This window comes from Pleuronectes platessa, chromosome 3 (assembly GCF_947347685.1).
Source record: "Pleuronectes platessa chromosome 3, fPlePla1.1, whole genome shotgun sequence".
Classification (NCBI taxonomy): Eukaryota; Metazoa; Chordata; class Actinopteri; order Pleuronectiformes; family Pleuronectidae; genus Pleuronectes; species Pleuronectes platessa.
In genome coordinates, this window is record NC_070628.1 from 17,038,670 (window position 1) to 17,065,471 (window position 26,802).

The following is a 26,802-nucleotide window of genomic DNA, read 5'->3' on the forward strand; positions in this document are numbered from 1 at the left end:
CTGACAGCTTTACTAAATTATAGATTTTCATCTATCTATCTATCTATCTATCTATTTACCTCTCTATCTCTCTCTCTATCCGTCTATCCGTGTATCTATCTATCTATCTATCTATCTATCTCTATCCGTCTATCTATCTCTCTCTAGCTCTCTACCTCTCTATCCCTCTATCTCTCTACCTCTCTACCTCTCTATTTCTCTATCTCTCTCTATCTCTCTACAGAGAATGTATGGTTAAGCGCGCTGATTGGTTCCCAGCGCTGTGTGACACCTCATTGGCTGGCAGCCGTAGTGGGCGTGTAGCCGTCCGCCAGCGGAGCGGAGCAGAGTAAAGAAACAAGTGGATCCGCCGGAGGCAGCTGTGTGAACATGATGATTCAGGTAAGTTCCAACCAACACTCAACTCATTCATCCTTTTAGAACCTTGAACTGGTGCTGAGTTGTGTGCGGAGACGGTGAAGTTTACTTTGTGATGGCGGCGGGCTGACAGTGCAGATGGTGAAGTGTGTGTCCACCTGCTCACGGTGTAGATTTAAAACTAAATCCAGTTTATAAGTGAATTACAAATATGTCCTGATTATTTTTTAAAGTCTCGCACTGCTGAGCTGTTGTTATGATCTGACTAACATACAGTAGATGATCTTAACCTCCCTCCTCCTCCTCTCTGTTTTGTTTTCACATGAGTCAGGCTCTATAAAAAAACCACCCTTCATGCCCTATGACACGAGAAGACAGGAGGGACAGAGGCCTGTGTTTCCCCCCCTCCTGAGATAATAGCATGGGTTTGATAACAGTGGCTGGTCTGATTGAAGCCTTGGCTCTCTGTTGTGTCTGCTGGGAGTCTCAAAGCACAGCTGCCTTTCCTCCTGCTTCCTTGTTTTACATCCCAGCTTCCTGGGTTAAGAGGGTGTGCAGGGTGGCTCCAGTGAATGATACTGTACACGTCTATGCTGGCCCCTGTGAAAGTGATCACTAATGGCATGAAGCATGACAATACCGTCCAGGTCATGTAAATCTCAAAGTCTGACCAAGTTAGAAAGTGGCAACAGCCATCACGGCTGCCCACAGCTCCCAGTTAAAAACTCCACTCTTGATCAAAATTAGCCCAGTTATGTCAAATCCTGGGTGAGGCTCTGCAGCCAGACATGAGAAAGAGTGACGTAGTGGTTTAAATAGAATTTGAGCCTTGAACGTGCTCCTGGAGGAAAACAAATGAGAAACATATGAGGTAGTTGAAATGGCTCAATCGTGATTCAACACATGGTGAGGAAAATGAGTCACACACGGCACGGGGGTTAAGGGGGACATGTGGCAATCTCTGTCCATTTGTTTGTTACCTCAGCAAATTATGTTTTGCGTGTTTGTTAGCACAATTAAAAAAAAATTAGCAAAAGGATCAGATTACAATTGGTGAAAGGATGTGGTAAGGGTAAGGGAGGAACACGTTGAGTTTTAGTACAGATCCACTTCCTTGGTGGATCCAGTTTATTTCTTAACATAAACAACATTTATAGAGATAATTATTCCTGGATCTTGATTAAAACACAACCCTATTTAAGGAAGTGGTATCAATGAGTGTCTGAAATTTGATACAGCTGGTATTGAGCTTAAGGAGCCTGTTGGGCCCTGGTGGCAGTATGTGCTCCACTGAGTGCCATTCGGATGAGTTTGTTTGCCAGCAGGATTTTGCCACAACTATTAAACACATTTCTAGAAAATTTAGCAGAAGGATGAGACATGAGCCAAGAAAGAACCCATTCAATTTAACCTATTAACTTTATAAGACACTGTGATTGCCGTACCAAAGGGTTGAATGACCACAGAGTACGGGGACGGACTGAAACAATATTTGAGGACTAGATAATATAACTGACACAAGATGAGTTATAAATTTGTCCAATTATCCAGTTTACAAAGTGCAATCATTTGTGACTGATCAACAAATGTTATCTTCAATTGTAAATATGAACTCTTTGAGTGACTGCATTTTACAATTCAATTTCAATTATATTGTAATGGTATAGCATCAAATCTCAACACACGTTATCTCGAGGCACTTTACATGGTAAGGTTAAGACCTCGAAATAGTATGGAAAAAAACAACGGTTCCCATAATGAGCAACACTAGGGGACAGTGGAGAGAAACAACTCATCAGTGAATACTGTTATAACTATTCATCTTATTCAGCATTAGACTTTTTTTTAAATCACAACCTGAAATACTTCTAAGTTGGTATTGTGCACTATACTTTGGGGTGTTTTATTTCTAATCTTTCAAAAGCTACCACTCTTTTTTCTTTTATTTTTCCATATCTTTTACACCCAAGGCCTGTGTGGTCAAGCAGCTGGTAACTGCCACATGTCAGTGTTGCAAAATACTGTAAAACCTCCAATTATAGGATGTTGTCTTGAGAACAATATGTATACATAATGTGACCCAGGTCTCAATACTCAGTCCCATTATTGCTTATTCTAAGTGTGACCTTATTCATATTAAGGTAACCAGTTTACATGGCAGTGGCTTATTAAGATGATTGGCATATACAGGTAAATATCAATATTGTGTCCATGTAAACATAGTCAAACTGGCAGTAGCAGTCCTGCAGCAGCAGCAAACAGTGTGAACACATCCAAGTGGGCCATTAGGTCAATGAGCTGATGGATGGACTGGACATTCCTCCCCCCCCCCCCCCCCCCCCCCCCCCCCCCGAGGGTCAACTTCATGTGTCATCACTTTGAACTCTCTATAAGATGTCAGCCCCTTGAAAACAACATTTACGAGCCAGTCTTTTTTCCTCTGAGGCATCTAACACAAAAATAATCTCTGGTCTATTATTAATCAGCCCACGGGGCAGTGACACCGACACTTGTGTGTGACCAGGAAGTGTTCGGGCTCCGGCTGGAATGCACGTGGAGAAGCCCTTTGGCTAAAGGTCAGCAGAGTCATTCTGTGTGGTGCGTTAGTTCCTAGTTAATATTCAGAAGCTGGGCTGGCTTACCAGCTTGAACAGCATCTTTTATCGAGGTTTACAACTTGAAAGCACACGGGGCTGACCTGTGACGTGCTCTCGGTTGTGCTCCCAACATAAGGAACTATCAGTGAGGCCCCCCCCCCCTGCTGCAGGGAAGACACATCAATGAACCTGTCTGTAGTCCTCGTCTTCCCTTTGGGCTGGAAGAGATAATGTAGGGTAGTTTGACATCAGTTTGCAGTCACATCAAACAGACGCCACGATGTCTGTAGAGGCTGAGTTCACGCAAGACTCATTTCAGCTCGGTCAGATGACCTGATTCATTCACTTGACATGAAGCCTTTACCAGTGTTTAGTGTCTGGCACACACCAGACAATGCTCTCTGTATCACTCAGGGATATATAAAACAACGCATTGGCTGCTTTCAGACAAGCACTGAAGTCAGGAGGGGGCTGTATGTGATAATGCGAGTTTCCTAGTATGTTGCTCTGGACGTTTTCTGGAACATTTCTTGTCCGGACTGAACGAGCCCCTGTGAGAACACAGCAGGAACATTTCCGAAAAATTCTCAGCTAGCGAGGGGGCGTGTTGAAGACATTTCTTCATGTCTGAAAATGGCTATTGTAACTAAAGGGGCACTTGGATATTTCTTACCGTACCTTTGTTATTGGCTTATCAGTGAAGAGAAGTGGAATCAACTACTGTCTCCAGTCCCAACTTGTATGGATTCCTCCTTGGATCATGCCCCATCTTTCCACACAATTTCATGGAAAGCTGGATGTTATTAAATACACGCCACAGAACTGATCTGCAACCATTCCATTCATCGATTAATCATTTAAGCCAAATATCAGAGAAATGCTTCTCAGTCTTATGTGTTAAATGTGTTATATCTTTAGTATTTACTGTGGCTCAGGAGGTAGAGCGGGTCCTTCACTAACCAGAAGGTCAGTAGTTTGATCCCTGACTCCTCCATCTCACATGAGAAACCATCCTTGGGCAAGATACTGAACCCCCAATTGCCCTTGATAGCCGTGAATGCAGTGTATGAATAATTGAGAAATTACTGCTCGTATATTCAATGTATGAATGTTTGTGTGTTTGTGTGTGAAAAGATGAATGGCAAAACTATGCTGCAAAGCACTTTGAGTGGTCATCAACACTAGAAAAGCGCAATTTAAGTACAGAACGTTGACTGTTGTACAGCTCAAGCATCCAATTTTGGTGAGTCATTTTGACATTTTGATATATATATATATATATATATATAAAGATATATTTGTCATTCAAAATGTTCAGAGGTACATTCAGGCTGAAACTCTGCTCTGTGTCAGCCCACGCAACTATTTCCTGCATGATCCAACATTTTAAATGACAACCCTTTCCAAAAGTTTTGCCAAACACCCTTTAGATGTCCACACACCACAGCTCCCAAAGTGCAGACAGCCGCAGACGCTCTTCAATGTGAGACGCCGCCCGTTTGTTTGTCCTGTGAGGAATATGAAAACAAATGGAAACGCTTTTTGTGTGTGTGTGCATGTGCTGTGCGTAAAATCGTCTGCACCTCATTTGCAGAATATCCAAAATATTTGGTTGGAAAATGTCTCATACATATGCTACATCATGTGCTTCAGTGTGAGTTCCCAGACACAGAGGGTCAGTTATAGTTTGTGTTTGACTGCAAGTAGGTGGATTCAATATTAGGAAAGCCTGAGACGCATTGCACTTTATCTGAACTGGTACACAAATAACAGGGGCGCCTCAAAAGCAGAAGCTGATCCCATCTATTTTAAGGATAAGGATATTTTAAGGATAAAACCAGGAGTCAGCTGTAACTTGATGATTTCATGACTAATATAAGAAAGGATTCTGGAGATTACAGTTTAGTAAACAAGGTGTGTGCAGTGGACCATTAAACAGCTGTTAATGTACCTTCAATATGACAGAAATAGCTCGTTATGCATTAATTTGTTGGAGAACCTAAATCATTCATACTCCCCACAGCTCTTATCCACAGGCCTTCTGCCTCAGGCCACAGCTGTGCCTATGGTTACAGTGCTGTCTTTGTTCAGTTTTTTTTTTATCCTCGGAAAAGAATGGATTTAAAAGTATTTCATGCATAAAAAATGAATCTAATCGCTTTTTTCCCGAAACACCAACGGAAATCTCCCTAACCCTAACCCCGATACACACGCTCGACCAATTGCAAGTCAATCTCAGCAGGCCAGTCATGACTCTAACCCCATCTTCATAGCTCCAAATATATAACTAGAACCAAGCTCACCAGAAAAAGAACACTTGAACAGATATCTATGTGATAACATCTACCTAACATGACATACACAGCATTTGAGAAAATGTTATGTGACGTACTTTGACTTTTTTAGATTGATCCATGTCCCAGCAGCTAGTAGTCAGTTTTGTGACCTTATACTGAAGCCAGCCACCAGGGACGATTTTGGCTTCACTTTTGGGGAGCTGTCCATCTTTATATAAACTTTATGGAGCAGACGCTTCCAGTTTATAAATGTAGCGCTAGTGTTGCTTACTAGTATTTTATAAACTGCTGTTTTTATTTAAAGAACGTGACTGCGGCTGCTGATATGCAAAGATTACCAATAAATATGATGAAAATACAACAAATGGAAGTTTGAGCCATTTCCACAAAAATGTGTGGTTTGACTAATTATTTGTAGAAAAATCCCTGAGAGACACATGTTGCCAAATGTAACCCAAATATCCGGTCCCCAACAGACCAGTTGACCCAGTTGTCACCACCATAGACCACAGGAGTGACCGTACCACGCTCACACACCTTCCTGTGAAGGACGGTGTGTAAACCCCCTTTAGAGCTCTTCCTATCTGTTTTCCTCTGACCTGCACATTAACCCTGCAGGCGTAAATCTTCACCTTGTCTATTCAGAGCTGTATTGTATTTACACTAGCTTCCCCAGTGGAAAACAATCTTAATGTTTTGTTTTGTGTTACCTATTCACCTGTGTGTTGCCGATGTGGACATGTATGTAGACTTACACACACACACGCACTGTCAGGTCTCCATGGCTTCAGGGGACATTACATTGACTTAAATTGATTTCCTGCAGACTTACACTAACCTTAATTATTATCACTACTTGCTGAACCCTATCCCTCAACTTCCCCTAAACCTAAACTTAACATAAGTTTAACCTTGACTTACCTTAAAAAATGTCTTCACCTTAAAATTGATTGATACGTTATCGGGACTTTTTTTCTGTCAAGTCCTAATGACCTAAAGTGACAGTGGAAAAAGATTTAGGTCCTCACAACAGGAGTAATGCCTGGAACTTACACACACACTTGTGCTTCTATCTTAGTGAGGACTAGTCCCTTACCCTAACCCTAACCTTCCAAATTAAATGCCTAACCATTAACCTAACCTAAACCTAATTCTAATTCTAACCCTAAGACCAAGTCTTAACCCCTCAAACTGGTCCTCTCAAAGATAGCTATACAAGATCACACACACACTTCATTCACCGGTCCAAGAGGACTTCCTCATATTGTCCAACTTGTTGATTCAGGAACTCACTTTGATTAATGTCTCTCGCTAAATTAGACGTTGTCTTTCTGTTTCGGGGGTTTCTTTACAGCGTCTACGTGTGTGTTCCTCACAGCATTTAGTTGTCTTACCATTGTTGTGTTGTTTCAGGATGTAACGACCCGGCCCTTGTTAATGTTGACGTGCTGTCGGACAGTTTGATAGCTCAAATGTGAATCCTGGCTCTTCCTGCAGCGCTCCGGGGAGAGGCGGCGGTAGCAGCTGTTAATTTTTCACTCTCTCTCCACATGGTTTTCAATTATCAGTCTTGTAAACACAATGCACCCACAGACCACAACCATGCATGATTAAAAATTACCTCATCAGATAACTAAAGTGTCATTATCTCGTTTTTCAGGTATTACCTGCTCGCCACAGACAACCAACTCTGCAGGTTTTTTCTTTTCTCATCCACATTGTCCAGGTTCATATGTGAGATCATGTGACTTTTGACACCCGTTCGTGTCAAGCGATCATGTGCTATCATAGGTTGGGGATTTCCACTTGCAAAGCAAATATACATAAAAGCCCACCTCCGCCTCAGCACCAAGGCACCACCTCTCTGCGTCTCTATGAACACACTTCCACACATCTCTTCCTGTTTTCGGAGATGTCTGCAGTGTGCCTGAGCGGAAACAAGCACTCCTGTTGTTTTTGTTTTTTGTGTGGCTGCATTGTGTGTCGTGGGCTGACCACGGCGATCAGCATGTGGAAGGTGCACATAGCTCAAACCAGGAACTGAATCACAGTAATTGGAAATCTTTTTACCGTCATAGAGGTTTTTTCTTTTCTTCTTTTACTGGCATGTGGCTCTGGCACCTACTTAATAGCACTTTTCGGACTCATGTGACTGGTTCTGCTGGTGGTTTTTCAGTTGAAGAAACATTGGGCACAGATCAAGGAATGTCTTGCACATAAGCGAGGTCACGAATTAGATTATAATGGGTCACATGCAGAGCAGCATTTTGTCAATATAGTCCAGTGTTTGCAACACCATGTTAGTACATTTATTATTGACCAAAGTCTCATATCCTAAAACCTGTCATTTCATGCCCAGACAGGGAAACATGTTTTTATTGTGTCGACTTTGTAAATCAGGGCTTTGTCTTTGCAGAGGAAAGTTGCAACAGCAGCCGTCATCTTCGGGACTCTTTGCCAAATGCTGTGGGCAAACTAAAAAACATTTTTGGTTTTCATAAAAAATATGGCACAAACCTCTCTGTTTTAGAGTAGTGTGGTCAGCAGGTGTATCCATAGCAGAGTTGATGTGTTTTCAAAGGAAAAGGAAAAGGAGTGCTGATGTAGCCTGAGTCTGAGGTTTGTTTTGAGCTCTTGATTGTACTTTGTTGGCTCTCATCCAGTGACATGTTATTTGAGGACAGTGATAACAGAGGGTAGTGGTGTTTTAATTTAGTTGTTCGGAACGCTTTGCAAATAACGTTTACCTGGTCTCTGTCAGACTTTTCATATCCAAATGAACGTCCATGTGACAGTCGATGGATACGTCCATTCAAACAGGTCTTTGTTTTAAGCCGGATGTACAAACAAGATGGCACCTAGATCAAGATAAATTTACATATATAAGATCTATATACTGTTTATACTCATGTGCATGCCGGTGTTAACAGAAAGCAGATTGTCTTTGCAGTTGGTTGCATAAAATATCACAAACAAGGAAAAGCAATTGAGAAAATGGTGAAGTCTTTGCTAGGGCCAACTTAAGATAGTGAATCTATTCTATACCCAATCTGGAAATATTACAAATATATAACATCTAATGTTCCAATTAGAACCATGGTTCTACCATAATGAGACATCATATTTTAACATTTCATTTCATTTACGTTTGACATACAAGAAGAAAAGCTCTGATGATGGGTTTATGACCAAGGAGGCTATGTTTTTACCTCCCCATATTCTCTGGTTTGTAAGCAAGATCATGCAAAAACTACAGGATGTATTATCACCAAAAATAGAGGAAGGATGTGGAACTGGTCATGAGAGAACCCATTCAAATGTGGTGCAGATCTTTGAGGTTTTTTTTCACCTTCTAGATGATCAACTTTTACCTTTTCAACATTTCCCTTGGATTTCTAATAATCTACTAAACTGGATCTAGTAGAAACAATGTGTTTTCATAAGTGAACTGTTGGGCCTTAGTGGAGGGAAGTGCTCTACTGAGTTTTTTGTTTCTTTTGTTGGATCATTTTTGTGCAGGCTATGTTTTTTTCCAAGTTTATTTTGAGGGGTTGTGAATCACGTGTATTCATTTCGATGTTTTTTTAAAAACCTTTTTCTCTCCGTTCTTCACTCACTGTTTCAGCAATTCTCTCTCTCTCTCTCTCTCTCTCTCTCTCTCTGTCTAAATATAGTTTCATCTACCCACTCACTCAGACAGAAGGGAAGTGGTTTGTATTTGTTAGCTTCAGCACTACATAGTTTATGGAAGGAGAGTAAACCCAGTGCAGCTCTATGCATCTCATCTGTGAGTCAGTGCTTCCCTTCTACATGAATGTGTTTTGCATGCGTGTGCCAGTTTTTTTTTTTTATATATATCTACACAGACCAGTTTACTTTTGTGTCTCTTTCTGTTTGTTTGGAAGAGAAACACAATGGCAGAAAAAAAAAGTAGCGGTCTTAGACGTAGTGACGGCGCCAGAGACAACCGGAAACGTGTGTTGATAAAAAGGCCACGTCCAGCTGCTGAGGCAGCGCTGTCAACTCGCTGGGTTTGAAAGTGCTGCTTTTCTTAGAGGGATCAGGACTAAATCCATCACACTAGATCCTTTCATTGTACACGCACGACCTGTGGAATGACCCCCAATGCTGTGTGTGTGTGTGTTTGTGTGAGGGGGTGTGTGTGTGTGTGTGTGTGTGTGTGTGTGTCTGTGTGCCTGTGTACCTGTGTGTGTGTCTGTGTGCCTGTGAGTGAGAGAAAACCTTAGAGGGGGAATGAGAGAAACTGACCCGTAATAGAGAAAAATAACATGAGGAAAGGTTGAGGAAAGAGAAGTGAGTCCGAAAAAAACAAAATCAAACACATACAGCCTCCAACCCATTAAAACTCAACTCACACAGATTATGTAACACACTCCAACACCTGCACACAAAAACTCCCTCTCTTTTCTCAGCACCTCCCCCTTCAACGCTGCTGACACGCACACACACACAAAATGCTTATCCCCGTCACTACTCCACTCGTACACTCATACAGTCAGCAATGCACCGCTATCCTCACTTGCCTGCGGCTCTCACACTCTCTCTCTCTCTCTCTCTCTCTCTCTCTCTCTCTCTGTCTCTCTCTCTCTCTCTCTCTCCCCGTCGCCTCCCCCCCTCCCTCTGTAACACACTTGTTAATTCCAGCACCGAGAGCTGCAGCACTGTTTGCTCGGTGTCTGCATGGAACAGGGTGAGTTTATGTGCTATTATCTCTACTTGACACCTCTTGACACTTTGACTTGTGAAACCAGTAGGAACTTGGTCAGGATGGGTGTAGTAGGTGTATTACCAAGGAGGTTATGTTTTCACCCCTGTCTTTTTGTTTCTCGATTTGTTGTATTGCTACCTTACTTGGCGGAAGGATCTGGTATGGGTCAAGAAAGGACCCAGCCAATGTTGGTGCGGGTCCCTGGTTAATAATGCATGGATCTTGATACATTATGGGAACTGATATCTATGAGTGTGTGAGTTTTATTTAATTGAAGGAGGTATACGCTGCCCTGAGTGCTATTCTAGTCATTTTGTGTGGTGGCTAAGAAGTTAACTAACTTGTTTTATAGTAACAACATTAGTCTGTGGCTTTTTTTCTTTGACTCCGTGGTTCTTTAGTTGTGCAGAAGCATTCAAATAAGTGAGATTTATGTTCCAGTTCTTTGAGAGTTTTTTTTACAAAAAAGAGCAAAGGATGAAAATACGTCGACCTCTCTCTGTATTTACAAGAAACGGATGTTGAGGTATAGAGATAAGCATGTGGTTCGATTTTGATAATCTCACATTACCTATATGTTTGACTTCAACATAAAGGGTCTGAGAGTAATCTAATTTGGCTGAATATTACTGCTGGTCTGTGTCGTGGGGGTGTGACAGGTGACTCACCCGGGGTTAAAGGAAGTGGCTTGAGAGTCAAAGGAAGTTCTTATTCTTAGGAACAGTTTTTTAACACTGTTGAGGAGGGTCAGTTAACACACACACTTCACCCTGCGTCACATGTTAATCACCAGGATGTGTTAGCAGGTGTATACATCTATATATATATGCAGCCACTAGACTGATAACTGGTACAGAGAAGAGAAAAAGCGTCTCACCTGCACTTGCATCCCTGGCTTTGTTTCCGGTTAAGTGTAGGATTGGGTTTAATGATCTTATATTTGTATATATATGTGCAATGCACTTAATACAAATCTCCAAACTCTTTCCACTTCTGATCACGGGTCAGGCGTAAGGGTGATCGTGCAATCGCTGTAGCTGCTTAAAATCTGTTTACCATCAAGTGTTACCCTTCTGTTGATCACGTTTAAGACTAGACTGAAGACTCTTACCTTGTGTCCTATGGACTTTTGAGTGTCCTCAATTCTTGTTATTATACAGCACTGTGGTGAACTTTGGTCGTTTTTATATGTGCTGCATTATTAAGCTTAACAATATGTGTGTGTAAAGACCATTTAAACTTGTACTTTTATCATCCAGCTGTAACTACCCAGACATGAAGGAGACGTAGCCCTGTCGATGCAGAAACACATGCGAACGCTCTTGTGGTCGTTGCGCTTTTGTAAATAGCTTCTTTCTGTTTTACATTCCACTGAGACACAGCGGTGAGAGAATGAACCCTCATTGCATCCCCCACGTTTGCTGTTTACCATCATAAGTCAGCAACACACAGGGGCTGTAAAGCAACTCAACCTGTGACCTTATGCACTTCCTCTCTGTGTGTCTTCTGCCTGATGACAGCTGGTTGACCCACTATGCATGTGAGGCATGGCCAACAAGGCTCCGTGGGATAGGTCAACGAGCAGCATGGAGCCAACAGGTACATGCATCACCCACACTTACAGGCATGTGTTGACATCTCATCACATAGAATATATTTCTACTGTGACACAAGTAAAATGCGTCGTAGTTTTTCAGGGCTGGTCTGTGTTCATTTCAGAAATAAGATTTGGTTCTGTGTGAACTTGGATCAAAGCCTTCTCACTTCTCATAACCTCCTGACTCTATTTCCAGCCGGCTGCTCCCCGACAGTTTCAGAGGCGGAGTTGTACCGCAGCATCCAGGCTTTGCTGCCCAGGGAGAAAGACAATCAGCCGCCTATAGACAGTTTCAACAAAGGTACATTATCATCTTGTGTTGTATACCACACTTTTTAGATACTATATGGTACCCAGTAGAGTGTATACATCTCCCCAACACCCCAACAGTCCCCTATGAAACCTAATTGAAAAATTCACTAGATCCAGATCTTTATTCGGATCGGCAAAAGCACAAATTGCACACACACAAAATATAAGTCAGCTAAATATGCCCAATTTTGGTTTTCATCAATGACCAGGTTTTTTTGGAGAAATTATGTAAAATGTTGAAAAACTATCTAAAAATGTGAAATACAAAAGCCACAAAATCCTTGATCAATTAAAAATGACCTCTTTGACAAAGACTTTGCTTCCCACTTATGATTATTAGAAATCCTAGAAATAATATTGTGTGGTCTGGGTCTTATATATCTAAATCTATATCTAGATCTAGATATACGGTAAATAGTTTAAACATTGGTTAACAGCATCCTCATGTGGTTGTATTTTAGTGATTACATGTAAAACCTGCTTGCTGGAATATGTATGTGTGTCAGCAGTCTGAGGGCTGTCCAGTTGTTAGTCATCAGACATATTTTGGATCAGCAGTGTCACGGAGGAAAATGTGACACATTTAACGAGTTGATGTTTATTGCAGTGGAACTCTGGCGTGTGTTAATGGAGTTGTGTGGTTAACTGTGTGTGTACAGGCATGCTGAGGTGGACGCTTCATAAGAAGGTTCAAAACAATCCTGCCAACAGCTTGTCTCTGGTGTGGGTGCTGATTAAGGAGTTGGAAAAGGTATTCTGCTTTCGATAAATCCCCTACAGGCTTGAAAGATGTTTCAGATCTTATTTTGCTTGCTCTTTTAACTTTTTGAATTCACACTGAAAAATCTGTAATTTGTGAGTTTTATTGAAATGTACCTGAATGAACTTTTATTTGTTATTCATTTTACAATGATCGTAGAGTTTCCGTTCTGTCTTCCGTCGAGTCCAGCCCTCACACAGTGTGTGTGTTTCTCTGCAGGCCGAGCGATGGGATTCTCGCAAATGCATCATCCCTCTGCTCCACACTCTCATGTATGCCATCGTCCAGGTACAGTATTCGTTGTTGAAGCTTCCCAAACTTGTTCGTACTTTTGTAACACAATAAATTACGTAACAGATGATTGGACTGAATATCTGTGGTTAACGTGACTGACAGAGCCACGCTGCCTTGTAACGTGAATCTGGAAACACACCAGACTGAAATGTTTCTAGAATGTGCAAAATGGAGCAGATGAAAAAAGAAAATTCTTCCTCTTCTCATGTTTTTCTTATGCTCAGCCTCTTCCTTATTTTTCCAGGAACAGATGTGAACAAGGAAGTGCACAGATTCAATTATGGCATTTAATACTCTGCGTTGTTTTTTGTTTTTCATATTTAATCAACTGTGTATGTGTGTGTGTGTGTGTGTGTGTGTTTGTGTGTTTTCATATTTCAGACAGCCCACATTACAGATGATCTCTACAAGCGGGTTTACGATTTTTGCAAGAGACTCATGACGTACCCTCACCCTTACTGCTCCGTAGGCCTCAGCTACACGAGGCAAATAAAAACTGAACGCTCCACTCCAGGTACTGATCATCATACTGTACAGAAAAAAATCTACATGTGTCACCATTATTATCAATATAGTTACAGCAGGTGAGCAGCACCTAAATCTGTCCTCCAGGGTCCTGCACCAAGAGGCAAAATAAAAAATGCCAACATAGCTGCTTAAATGTGATGGCAATTCTGTTTGATGATTTGCACACATGTTGTTATTAAATACCAGTTTAATCCACAGGTCTGATGTACCAGAGGATGGTCACAGCCGAGCACGGGCTAAAAAACGAGCACCATCCCATTCAGGAGAGGTGAGTCGCCGATGAATAATGTATATCTGTACATGTATCGGTACAGCAACAGGAGATGGATTCTCCTGCTTGTAGTGTGACTGCCTTCCCTGTCAAACTCTAAAGTCTGTCGTGTAAATCCCTGCAGAGTTTTTGTTTTGGCCGACCCAGACGTCTTCTCTGGTTCCCTGGGACAAGTCCTGCTGGAGGACATTGAGGCGTCTGCGTCCTCCTCAGGTGGATATTTCAGTCCTGTAGATCTCATGCGCGGCGTGGTCCAACACTCCCTCCAGGCTGCTTTGGGCTCCGAACGGTGCCACGGGCCGAAACTGGCTCAGGCCCTGAAGGTCAGTAAACCTCCACAAGAATTCTCTTTTTTATCGACGGTGCTCAGTTATTGCCTTCTCTTCTCATTCCTCTTATCTTCATGGTCATGGCAGTGTGTGGTGCTTGTCAGTCTGGTTCAGATCATTTGACAGCAGGTTTGCTCTGGGAAGTTCAGGGTTTGTGGATGGTGAATGTAGATACAAATGGAGGAAGAACTCAATATCTTAAAAGTATCTGCCATCAGATACACTCTGGGTGAAGTACAAGACTCTCATTGGTCTGTGGATGCATTGCATCGCCTTAATCATGTGACATCCTCACTCTCTAAGTTGCCCTGTGTCAGTATCAGACCCTCCCCTACGCCAGCATCCACCTGCAGCCTTCGAAGGGACTAAGATATTTGCTCATCACTACCCATTATAAAGGGCAGCTGTGGTGAAGGAGGGCGAGAAGGTCATCCACTTACCAGAAGGTCTGTGGTTCATTCGGCTCCTCCATTACTGCGCGTCTAGACGCTGAACCTCATATTTCCCCTAAAGGCTGTGCTGCTAGTGTGTGAGTGATGTGCTAGAGAAAGTGCTGCACATAGGGACAGCCTTGTCAAACTCATAACGATGTTCTGCTGCTGCTGAATCGTTTCAAATGTGAGTTGTTTGCTAAAATAAGGTTTCCTGACAAAAAAATGTCCAAAACCTAAACATGTAACGATGCACTGAGGAAGTTGTGATATGTCAACAGTCTTGTCTTTAACATGTCCAACATGTCATGAATGCAAAATGGTCCCCTTACATACGCAATGTAATTTCAAGGATCTCGACCTCCTCGCCTCATCAGATGGCTGAAAGTTTTCCTGTTCCACGTGAAGTTGGTAGAACTCTACGAGTCTAGTTTTGCCGTTAACTTGAAAGATAAGGACTGGGATGATTAATCCTGAGGCAGCGATTAGTCCAGTTTACTCTGTCTATATTAGGATTGTCGGTTTAATTAAGGTGGCATGAGCTTTATTCATTATAGTTTTTATCTACTAATCAGAGGATTTATTTTCTTTCTCTTTTTGTCGGTGGGGAGTTGTTGTGCTACGAACTTAAATATACTTAAATATCAAGGGGAATTCTAATCATCATCAAGAAAAGCAGAGTCATCAGGATCCGAAGAGCTTCAGATGAAATCCGCTTGCTTAGTGTTTCACAAAGTATCACTTCAAACTGATTCTCTTCGGCCTCTACACTTATTTCTGATCAAATAGATTTTCTCATAATGTCTTATTATAATGTCTTGCAATTTTTTATCTTCTTTCTATCTTTTCCCATGTGAATTCCCGAGTGCCGATGCTGACTGTTGCAATTCGGATTGGAAGTGAATGACGTCTGTGTGGAGAAATCATGTGCACAAACCTCCCCACATAGGGAGCATGTTCGGATTAAAAATAGTTTGCCTCGCATTTACGTGTTACATGAGACATCCTGAACGCAGGTCTGTTGTCTGCTGAGCTAAATGCTGAACGTGTCTCTTGGCAAGCGTCCTAAAGTAACACCTCAGCAGGACACACACACAAAGAGCAGACGTACGCACAAGCAAGTGGCCCTTCACCTCCTTGCTATTAATACTTGCTCTGCATGTAGTTAACTTCCTGTGTGTGTGTGTGTGTTTTCACCCCGCGTTTGTTTGTGTGTTTTCTGGACAGGACATGGGCCAAGACATTGAGCCGTACTTTCAGGAAGTGCTGGCGACTCTAGAGCAGAGCGCGGAGGATGGCGGCAAAGGGGAGAAGGGAGCACTGAGAGGCCGTCTTCTGGAGCTGTACAGTGACATCCTCACCCACACAGACTCAGGTACGAGCTCTACGGAAAGGAAAAAGACACGAACCGCAGGGGTTTCTTTGGGGCAGAGTTACACTGTCAAGACACTAGCTAGGCATCAATGAAGGGAAGGGAAGGGAAGGGAGGGGGGGTGGGGGGGAGACCAAAAGAACCACAGTCACTGCAGGTTATGGGACAGACCGGGGTCAAGTAGAAAATGAGAAACGACAGCAGACGAGCTGAGGATGTCACCGTGTGGAGACATTCTTACAGGCCTCTTGTTTGCCTGTGCAGTTTAAGTACGGAAATTGTATTGAATGGTGAAATGTGCCATCCCCTTTAAATCAAATAGACAATAAACCATCCCCCTGAATAACCCCTTAATGAATTCTGCTATCCACCCTCATCACCCATGAGAGTGTACTGCATTGTCTGTGCAGGTTAACATCCTAGTTAATGCTGTTGACTCTTTATTTTTACATTAAATAAACAGGAGGAGGGCAGAGCAGAGGCACACACAGTAAACACTGGCCATAACTGAGTCCAATAGAACAGGAAGACAGCGCTCTCTCTCTCTCCCGTCCTCGACAGATGGGCACGGCCACACATGCCGATATTGAAGTGGTAAAACCCAGGCCTCCCATGTCTCCCATTCACTTCCATTCGGTACAGGCGGAGGGGCGAATACAACCTTTCCTTCCTGTGGCGAAGAAAAACTGCGAGTGACTTTGTCGACCTTTGTCCATCGACGTCACAGACTCAACCAATAGCATCCTTTGTGTGGTTGAGCCCGCTTGGCCGCCATTGGCTGTAGTTTTTATAGTGAGCCAAGACGGACGGGACCCTGAAATTAGCTGTGTCAAACCAGCCGCTTTAGGATGTCGGACGGGAACTTAATAAACGGCCCCAGTCAGAGGCTGCCTTGCTGTTAGAGAGCCGGGAGACCGCTCTTCCAGGGACCACAACCCCAAACCGACCACAGACCACACAACCGATTTCCATGTGCGTCTCATCTGACACTGCCCACATTCAGCAAGAGATGGATCATCGTTCACTTACATATGACAGTGCCTCTTAAGTCCGTAGATACCGCCATCGCTCTGTTTACGCAACAAGCATACGGTTCACCACAGCGGGCAGCTCAAAAAGGTAATAATCTTAATAAACGTCCACGTAATATTCACATCATGTTTGGTGAAAACCCGTCCATGTCTGGTTTGTATGGTAAAACTTCCAGGAGGTGATGTAAGTTAATGCCGACACGATAAGAGCCTGCCTTCATGAACACAGTCTGATGCATATGATTTTAAATATGGGTGAACATCCCTCCATGGTAAAAAGGAACTGACAGTCCCCAATGTCAGCAAAGTCCAAACACTCATTCTATCTGTGTTCACAAGAGCTTCACACGCAGCTGCTGCTGAGGTCGGAGGTGTGATTCTGCTTCTATCTGCTGATTTCCTCCTCATGGCACAATCAAGACACTCGTCTGTAGTTTCTTTTTATACATTTCCGGATATCTATTTCCATGACATCCACTCTTTTCCTCACTCTTATCATGTCGGCATCCCATCCGACGAACCTGATCCCCCACCCCCTGATCCCAGCAGGGAGACCACCGAGGGATGGACAGGAGTGTTGACATGGAGGAAGTTGTGAGGGGGGGGGGGGTTTGTTTTGAGTGTCATTGTGACAGTTTGGGTCTCTTCCTCTCTCTCTGTGTGTGTGTGTGTGTGTGCAGAGCCATTGCCCGGAGGTTCGCTGTGTGACTGCCCTCTTCCTAACCCAGAGATGAGCTTCCACCTGTGGACGGAGAAACTGGATATCTGTGAGTGGCTCTGGACTCTGTGGGGGGGTCTAGAGGAAGTTGTTACTGCCAAGTTAGCCAAACAGACTCAGCAACTGATATTACATCTTTAAAACTAACCCAATTGAGTGACAAGCAGTTGGATACAGTGTGAAACTTTCGGAGCTTCCTCAAAGTAGAACTGACAGATTTCGGTTGAATCGCTGTGACGTGGACTGTGGCGATTACAATAAGTTGTTTGTTTTCACAGTATACGATGTGCGGTAAAGCTGTTAATGTGAAAGCACCGACAGCTGTTTCCCTGAATGAAGGAGAACACGTCCAGTAACTGAATTATGTCATTGCCGAGGTCATAATAGCACACTCTGTTTACAGTAAATACAGGACAGGGATTTGTGCCTTTGGATTCTATAAAGTGCTGCATTGACTGTTAGGGGATCACAAGGCAGGACTGTGGTTCCTCAGATGGAGGCCGTGAAGAAGTCTTCTCAACGACACAGACAGTTTCCCTCTCTGTTAACGAACAGTTTTCCCAGAGGAAGAGCACATATGTCAGACATGAACCCCTGAGGGTGTCTGCAGAATGGCCTCTCCAGAGTTTGACTTTCACACAGGAATAACGCAGCCTGAGATTCTCAACTCAGATGTTTTCACAACACAGAAATCTCCAGATCATTCGGGTGGGGGGGGGGGGGGGGGGGGGACGTATTCTTTCATTCATTTCGCAGCAGGGATCGTGTTTTTGTTTTCAGAACATCGTCTCTTTTGATCTGAGATGTTTGTTTTCTTTATGTGTTTTTAATTTTTGCGCCTGTCGCATGTAAGAAACGTCATCAACACATCCACTCGTTCGTGGTGAATCCTCCGGGTATCTCCTGCTGTGTTCTCACATCGATTCCTTTAGACATTTTGCAGACAGGAGGCTCCCACATCTGCATTCTCACATACAGACCCTCCTATGTCGGGAGGTTCCCTGGATTTCAGTGCATGTCTAAAAGCAGCTTATGTGAACCAAGCAGCTACATAACAGAACATGTGCTCACAGCAGACTACTCATGGCTGTGGTCTGTTTTTGATGAGCTTTACATCCGCACAGGAAGTCAGCATGGGTAGATGAGATATAACAGCTTTGTGTGAACAGTGAAAACGTGTAAATCTCTGACTTACATGTGAATGATGGATGTTAAATATGTCGACAGGGCGAGAGCTGGGCAAGTGGTTTCGATCCAGCTCCTCCTTGGAGCAGTTCTCCCTCAGCCAGGAGCAGGAGGACTTTGACCTGGGGGAGTCGCTAAGTGACCTGATGACATCGGACGTGACTCGTTTCTCCATCCTGTCCAATGACAGCGGCATCGAAAGAGACCTGCCCCCCGGGTCGGACCCCTCGCCGACATCATCTATGGACACTGCCAGCCTGAGTGCATCATGGGAACAATGCAAAAGGTAACACCTATAAATTGTTTTATTTATTCCATTGTCCCAGGAATATCATTACAGTTTTACTACCAGCATCATTGACTTCAGGTGCAGTTCTCAACATTTCGTTGCCAGATGAACGTCCTCCTCTATTGCTTAATGCTTTCTCAACCTCCTGCAATTGGTCCAAACCATCCAAAATATTTTGTCGGACAATGATTCGGTTTGATCCAGAAAGAGACCACCTCTTTAGGTCAGACTGAATTCTGATCCTTCGGTCGGGACTGTGACCCGAGGCCCCGTTTACCATTGTTATTTTGGTTCTGACAAAACAACGAAAAGTCAGAAGGTCTGGACCAACGAGGTAGCTGTGACAGCGCCCTTTAATTTATCTTGAATTCATCTTGAATTTAAGTATGTAATCTTCACAAATATCTTTTTTCCTTAACAAGTCATTTGCACAACTTAGTGACACTAATCATTTGGTTTCTGTGCTTTACATCATTTTAAAAAATGATCCGGACTTGACAACCAACCTTCTTCCTTCTCCCAGTGAGCAAGAGTCAGGACGGCTGTCACGCCGCAAGGCATTCAAGATGAAGCCATCAATGAAGGACAGTATGGTGCTGATGCAGGACACGCTGGAGGAGCACGCCAGTCTAGGTGGAGGAGGGAGGGGAGGAAGAAGAGAGGCGACTCTGCAGAGGCGGGCGGGCAGCTCGGCCATGCAGAGCCCCTCTACCAAGCAGCAGAGACACCTAACTGCAAGACTAGTCGCCATGGGAGATGACAGAGTACTGGGACGACTGGCCAAGGCCTACTATGTCTTCAGGTGAGGGACTCGTCATTTCATCAGCTGTAAAATCAGAACGGTTGAACCTCTTTGGCAGCAGCTGGAGGGTGAGGCGTTGCTTAGGGACTTGGGATGGACCTGACAGAGCTTTAAAAATATATGGATTCCATACCTTAAATGAATGATCATCCTATATTACACTGTACTGTATTACAAAAACTGCCAAACTGTTTTCAATAACATTTTGTCGTGGGGGGGGATAACTTAACCGATAACCCATTACATTTTTGTGCAGGTCCAATTATCTTGTCATAGCAATCAGAGGCTAAACAGGGCATGTTCACATCAAATGTTAAATTAACTTGTGTTTCCTTATATATTCTATTGTAAGTGGAAAACTATGTAATCACTACTTAACTTGTTGTGTGTGTCTGGACTGGGATCCTAAACAGTGCTTCTTCTAAATCAAATGTCATATGTTGAAAAAACGCTTTTGCTGAGACGTCAAATTGCTCTGTGAAGCGTGAACACACGTGACGCTTCTCACACGTCACTGGTTTGCGTTTGCAGGAAAAGGGAAGCGCGCCGGCTTTTTCTCACAATGAAAGTCAACCTCCAGTTTTACTACATCCCTGTTTGCAAGACTCCGACTCACATCTCCTCTGTCAAGGTACGACAACTTCCTCTTGTCCACACACCGCCGGCCACCAGCATTGTGTGAAAGTTTCTGGGTTACCGACGTTGAGAGAGAAAGAGAATTTAAACTGAAAAAAATCTCCATCGTGTCGTAATGCTTCCAAAAATGGAAATGGGATGGAAATAACACTTGATGCAAAAAATGAAAGAAACTTCAGACTCTAAAAATATAAGGATATTTTCTGTAGGTTTAATAAATGTATTACAATACAACTAAAGTAGAAAACCTTCCAACTTCTCCCTTCACTGATGTATTTTTTTCACATTTCACATTTGGTGTTGACTTTGTTCCACTATCATGTTCCTTTTTGTAGGAAAACCACTCCATCGGTCCCATCCTGGGGAATCCCTGCTCTCTCGGTTCCTACCTGAGCACGGTGGACCCATGGTACAACTGTAACATCAAGAGTTTAGGCTCCATGATCCCCAAACTGGCAAAAATGGTACGATACAAGTCAAAACAGATGTTCTCTCTCTGTGTCTCTGTGTCTCAGGGAGAATAATGACTACAGTCTTGTGGGCTGTGTTGTGGTCGTACGGCATGCTGCTCAAATCTACTTGGCCCCATTTCAGTCAGTCGGGTAAATGTTCTCGCTGTAAATTGATACACAGGAAGTGACATCTTGTTCTGTCGGGACGTCTTGTTACAGTCGATGACACCACAGCTTCAGGGAGCTGACAACTCGACTGCACAGAGTCCGTACGCTTAAGCAGGATATAAAAGTTCTATATAACTGGTAAAAAATTATTTGAATCATGCTGAGGTTGAGTTCACCTCATGAAACTTCATGCAAAAAAGGCTGTTTTACCTTCGAGAATGATGAGTACTCCTTCTTTTATTCCCTCTGAATACTCAACTAGTAATTGTGGTTAAATAATCCCAAACTAAAGACTTTGAGATAATTTGAGGGTTTATATTGCACGAATTCATCAGATTCCAATTTAAATTCTCAACTAACCTGGGACTATTTTTTTAATGTAGGCAAATTACAAACAGTCTAGGAAGAGCTGAAGCCGTGTGACCTTCTAGTGACTCGTTATATTCAGTCCATATGAACCATGTGTGGCCAGAGTTTTCTTGGCAAAACATCGAGGGGTCAGGTTCATTTTACACAACTTCTGTCGCCCATAGCAACAGGCGAACCCAGGGAGGCCTAAAGAGCCCTTCATCTCTGATGTCATTTCCTACTACGTCCGCACCGGCCAGCAGCCTGTCTACTTCAACATCTATTTTGTTAAGGTAATATGATATAATGTATGTGAGGGTGTTTGTTTCTTACATATGAAGGTAACTTCTGTATCCTCTCAACTGTATTCACATTTGTCAGGATATTTCTAGGCATTTTGCCTCAATGATAAGTGTCTAAAAGTGTCCGGCCCATTCTGATTGGCCGGGACATTTCTCGGCATTTTGACTCAAGGATAAGTGCCTAGAAGTGTCCCAAGTATTGCACTTCTGTAACCACTAGTGTGGGACATTTCTAGGCATTTTACTTTAATGTGCCTAGAAGTGTTCGGCTCATTCTGATTGGTCGGGACATTTCTAAGCATTTTTGCCATAATTTTAAGTGCCTAGAAGTTTCCCACGTATTGTACTATCCTAGCACCAAAAGTTGGACATTTCTAGGCATTTTGCCTTAATGATAAGTGCCTGGAAGTGTCCGGCTCATTCTGATTGGTCGGGACATTTCTAGGCATTTTTGCTATAATGTTAAGTGCCTGGAAGTGTCCGGCTCAATCTGATTGGTCGGGACATTTCTAGGCATTTTGCTACTATGATTAGTGCCTAGAAGTGTCCCAAGTATTGTACTTCCTCAACCACTAGTGTGGGACATTTCTAGGCATTTTGCCTCAATGATAAGTGCCTAGAAGTGTCCGGCTCATTCTGATTGGTCGGGACATTTCTAGGCATTTTTGCTATAATGTTAGATGCCTACAAGTGTCCTAAGTATTGTACTTTCCTAACAAATTTGCGGAATTTTTGTTATATTCTTATTTTCATGTCGTTCATTAACGCTGAATTTTAAATAATTCATATGCTTTTAAAAGAAATACGCTCAAAATAGAAGCAGGCATACGCTCTCATTTTTTTCAACATGTTGCTCGTTTTCCTTTAGATCACGTTCACGGGCATGACCAAGGAGCCGGTTGAAGACGTGTTCCTCACCCACCTGGAGATGGAGTTTCCAGAGTTCAGACAGGTCTCTGCATCAGTCCGAGGTGAATTGGGTGCACATGTACATTATTACCTCCACCAAGGAAGTTATGTTTAGTCTGTCTGTTAGTTTGCAGGAAAACACAGAAGCTACTGAAAGGATTACGAGAAAAAACTTTGTGGATCAGGATGGAATCCATTCCCTCAATTTGGTGCAGATCCAGATCAGGGGGAGAATACAGGATTTTAATTTTTTCTACTTTCTTTTAAAATGAGAAATAAGGGCTTTGTTTTGACATTTTTGCTGATTTTCACTGACATCTCTGAAACTATTTCACGGATCTTGATGAAAAAGCCATGTTTAGGGGACTGATATATATGACTGTCTGCAATGGGAAGCAGATCCAAATAAAGATCTGGATCTAGTCAATTTAAAGGTGGTTGGACCTTGGTGGAGGTATGAGCTCTACTGAGTGCCATTCTAGTTTTCCAACATTTCCATATATATTTGTTTTTTTATGTGCACTAGTGACCCTTATGTTCACCTTCCTCTCTCTGCACAATGAGGCTGAACAAAATGCAATTCTCTCCAGCAGATAAACCGAGGAGGGGATCGGGGGAGTTTTTTGGCGCTGTTGTCTCCATGAATTACAGAAAGGTGTGTTGCCTTGTTTTTTATGTGCACAATTTCCTCCTAACCTTGGGTTTCCAGTATAGTTGTGCAATAAGGGGAAGTTTCCATTTCCAGATAAAGTTGTTTGTGTGTGGGACGCCATCATGTTAGTGCATAATCCGTGACACTGGAATGTTGTGGTTGTGTGTGTGTGGATGTGTCCAGGTGACATTAAGCGGCAGAGACGTTGACAAAGGAGTCTCTGTTAGGACGTCAGGCGCGCAGATCAATGCTATTCCCTCTAGTGAAGCAGAAGGTGCAGTATCATCTTTAACGCACTCAGTATTTCAGTCATGTCCCAAAACACACACAGGTTATTTTTTCTTAAATATTCTACGACTGTGCTCACTTTCTTCTCTTCCTCTCTCTCACAGATCTGAACTGTTTGATCATGACGATGAATGAATCTCAAACTAAAACTAAAAACAGCGGTGTGGTAAGTCCAGGCGATACCGCACTCGAATATCTTCAGTGACTTACCCCTCACAAAGATTAGTGTTGGAATGAAAAAGTCCATATGATGATAATTCCTTTTAATACTATTATTTCAAAATTCACAGTCAAAGATTCGGGCGAGCAACATCAAGATTCACTCTTTGGAGAGTCGCTCTTTCACCGTCACGCTGGACAGAGACTCTCAACGGACGTACAAAGACGTGCAGAGGTGAGAGAGAGTCGACCCTCTGCTGACTTCCTTTATTTTTACACCACTGAATAAAGGTCATATTCAAACGTTGGTGTTTCATTAGTTGGAGAAATAATCACTGATAGTCACGATTGCCATCAAAGCAGCAGCAGATCAAAGAGAGCTGCTATTAATGAAGCCCTCTCCAGGACACAAGGGTAACAGCCATGGTGGGTTCTAAAGTGGAACCCTGCAGCTTGTGTTTGAAATGGTTACTTCTGGGCTCTTGTTTGTGCCTCAGCTTGATTTGCGTTTCTTTCTTAATTGCTTTCTTTTATTAACTTTTATTAGTATCAAAAGCATGCAGCTTTTGATAAGTTGGTCTTTTCAGCACACTTGAGATTTCTGTTTGACCCAAACTGATGGCTCTTTCCTGACCCTGCTTGTCTTGTAGCATCGCAATCTCCCCGTGTCTGGATCCCGGATACTGCGTCCAGAAAACCATCAGATCCAAGTTCAGGCTGGTAGAGGACCAAAACGCAGGACTGAGCAAATACATGAGCAAAGGACTCCATCTACCAATCAACACGTTTGCTGGAATCATCAACTGACACGACGGTCGCGCAGAAACTTGAGAATCGTGGTCAATCCAAGCTGTATGAAGACTGATTGATGCACAGACATACAGAAGACCTACTGCACTGGAGTCAGTGGCAGCTGTTTGATCAAACTGAAGGCTACGACTGAACTCAACTGTCACTCAAACAGTGTTTTTACCCTTTGTGAGGAAACCACTGTGCGTACTGCATATACTGACAGAAAGTCAGTATATGCAGATTGGAATCATGCAATCAGAGCAATATTGCAAGTGACACTGCAGAGAGAAACACACAGCAAAGACCATGGACTACACAGTCTATGGCAAAGACATGCTTTTGCATCCAGTGACGATTTCGGGGCTGGTGATGATTGGTTGATATAATCACGTGACATGATCCTTTAAACTCTGCTGACAGTCTGGAAAGATTGAGGTTGAGTGTAACAGTTGTTTAACTTACATAGACACACTACCTTTTACTGTCTCCTTAACACATGCAAAAACACACACGCACACACTCACACACACGCCTACTGTACATGCACTTACCTGCATACACTTACACAGAAGAATGCGGAAGTACAGACACGTCTGCCATCAGCTTTTGATCCATCCGGATTGTTGAAGGACTGGTACGATGACAGTAGGCACATCACTGTCAGAGTTGTTTTGGCTTTATCGTTCAAATTGCTTGTTATTCCCACAGCTTGTCACATACCGCCAGCTGACCGACACCATTCTTGGGTTGAGTGTTTGGAAAAGTTCCAGAAAGTTTCCAGAACCACACAATGTCGAGAGCAGAAGCTAGAACCATGTGCAATGTCCGGCATTCAGAAAAAAGAGCAACTTTTTTGTTTGACAGTATCAGAGACGTGTGGATATTACACAGATCAAGCCAAAGAGGGGGGATGATAGACTTCATGTTAATCTCTCATTCACTCCATGTGGTATATTTCATAAGTTTGCTAATCCTGATTTATTTGCACTAAATTCATATTTTTTATCGTCTCCTTGTGAAAGAGGAACAGCTGTGAGTAAAGTAATACGACTTATGATTAACGTGTTGTTATATATATATATGTCATGATTATGAAGACTTTCCAAAAACAAAGTCACCATAAGATAAACCCTCTGACTTTAGAGCAGGGGTCTTCAACGTTTTTCAGTCCAAGGACCCCCAAACTGGTGGATAGATGGAGCAGGGACCCCCTATATATATATATTGTATAAAATTGTTTTTTATATCAAACTGGGCCTAGTGCGATATATAAACATAGCTACCCTGTTATTGCGCATTCAATACTAAGCTATACAAATATAACACGGGTGCATATATTCATGTTTTTAATTTAAACATGTGCACGGTACAGGGTGGCCATGCCACTGCCATTTATAAACATACATCTGGCATACAACACTGAGCTATTAAAGTAATTCACAGATTCATGTTTTTATTTTAAAATACAGAGACAGTGAATCCTCAAGCCATCTGTGGATGCCACACATACTCCCACATCAGTGAGATGTCGGACCCTGATGGGTAGCACACAACTTGTCTAACCTTGGACGGATGGAGGTTGTCAGGCAGAGGGTCAAATCAGCCTCTCAATATGTTGGATGCATGTTAATGTGTATTAAAAGACATTTAAATTTGTTGAAAAAAATTGGATAGAAAATAAATCCAAAATTATAACAAATATAAAAAATTGTCTAATCAACCAAACATTTCACGACCCCCCTGCAGTACCTCCGCGGACCCCCTAGGGGTCGCGGACCCCCTGTTGAAGACCTCTGCTTTAGTGGATCAGACACAACTATTGGTTAAGTTTTGAGTTATTGAAGGAAAACGATCTTCTGTGTTTTGTGTGTGACTTTATCAGACAAAACAATTTACTCAGGAGCCTTTGTTTAAAGCATCCTCTGAGATCAGGTATTATCTCAGAGGCCTTAAAGACTGGAAGTGATGTGTTATGGTGCATGACATCACAAAATGGAATCATGTTAGCCTGTGTGTCTGTGTCTCCTCTAGCCTGGAAGGGTTAAAATCACCAGTTGTGAGTTCCTTAACAATTTTGCACATTAGTTTCATATATATTATATATGAATTTCTGATATTTTAACGTCTTATAAATGTATGAAGAGGATAAATGTAATTGTGTAAATAAATGATTTTGTTTGGATTTCGTTGATGTCCT

The 26,802-nt window shown here is 42.7% G+C and overlaps 1 protein-coding gene across 4 annotated transcripts; it reads left to right on the forward strand.

Annotated features, from left to right (window-relative positions):
* Positions 1-298: 298 nt before the first annotated feature.
* On the forward strand, positions 299-26,787 carry LOC128436584 (phosphoinositide 3-kinase regulatory subunit 6). 4 transcript variants are annotated; one of them, XM_053418359.1, is made up of 21 exons: positions 299-381; positions 11,501-11,579; positions 11,774-11,878; positions 12,549-12,640; positions 12,869-12,937; positions 13,325-13,457; positions 13,670-13,739; positions 13,867-14,065; positions 15,730-15,877; positions 17,586-17,672; positions 18,851-19,094; positions 19,621-19,899; positions 20,431-20,530; positions 20,871-20,999; positions 21,689-21,796; positions 22,674-22,776; positions 23,305-23,369; positions 23,550-23,640; positions 23,759-23,820; positions 23,945-24,048; positions 24,464-26,787. In XM_053418359.1, exons 2-21 carry the CDS (start codon positions 11,528-11,530, stop codon positions 24,618-24,620), a joined length of 2,397 nt encoding a protein of 798 aa, XP_053274334.1. In that variant the 5' UTR covers positions 299-381; positions 11,501-11,527; the 3' UTR covers positions 24,621-26,787. The 4 variants fall into 4 exon arrangements, with proteins under 4 accessions (XP_053274334.1, XP_053274337.1, XP_053274336.1 ...); XM_053418362.1 differs by having other exon boundaries at positions 23,308-23,369; XM_053418361.1 differs by lacking the exon at positions 299-381 and adding an exon at positions 7,068-7,301.
* The last annotated feature ends 15 nt before the right edge of the window (positions 26,788-26,802 follow it).

Excerpts from the sequence above, each read along its gene's own strand:
- LOC128436584 (XM_053418359.1), top strand. The coding sequence starts at position 11,528 with ATGGCCAACAAGGCTCCGTGGGATAGGTCAACGAGCAGCATGGAGCCA. Across the intron at positions 14,066-15,729 it reads AACTGGCTCAGGCCCTGAAG|GACATGGGCCAAGACATTGA; the intron begins GTCAGTAAACCT and ends TTTTCTGGACAG. Across the intron at positions 20,531-20,870 it reads CTCACATCTCCTCTGTCAAG|GAAAACCACTCCATCGGTCC; the intron begins GTACGACAACTT and ends TCCTTTTTGTAG.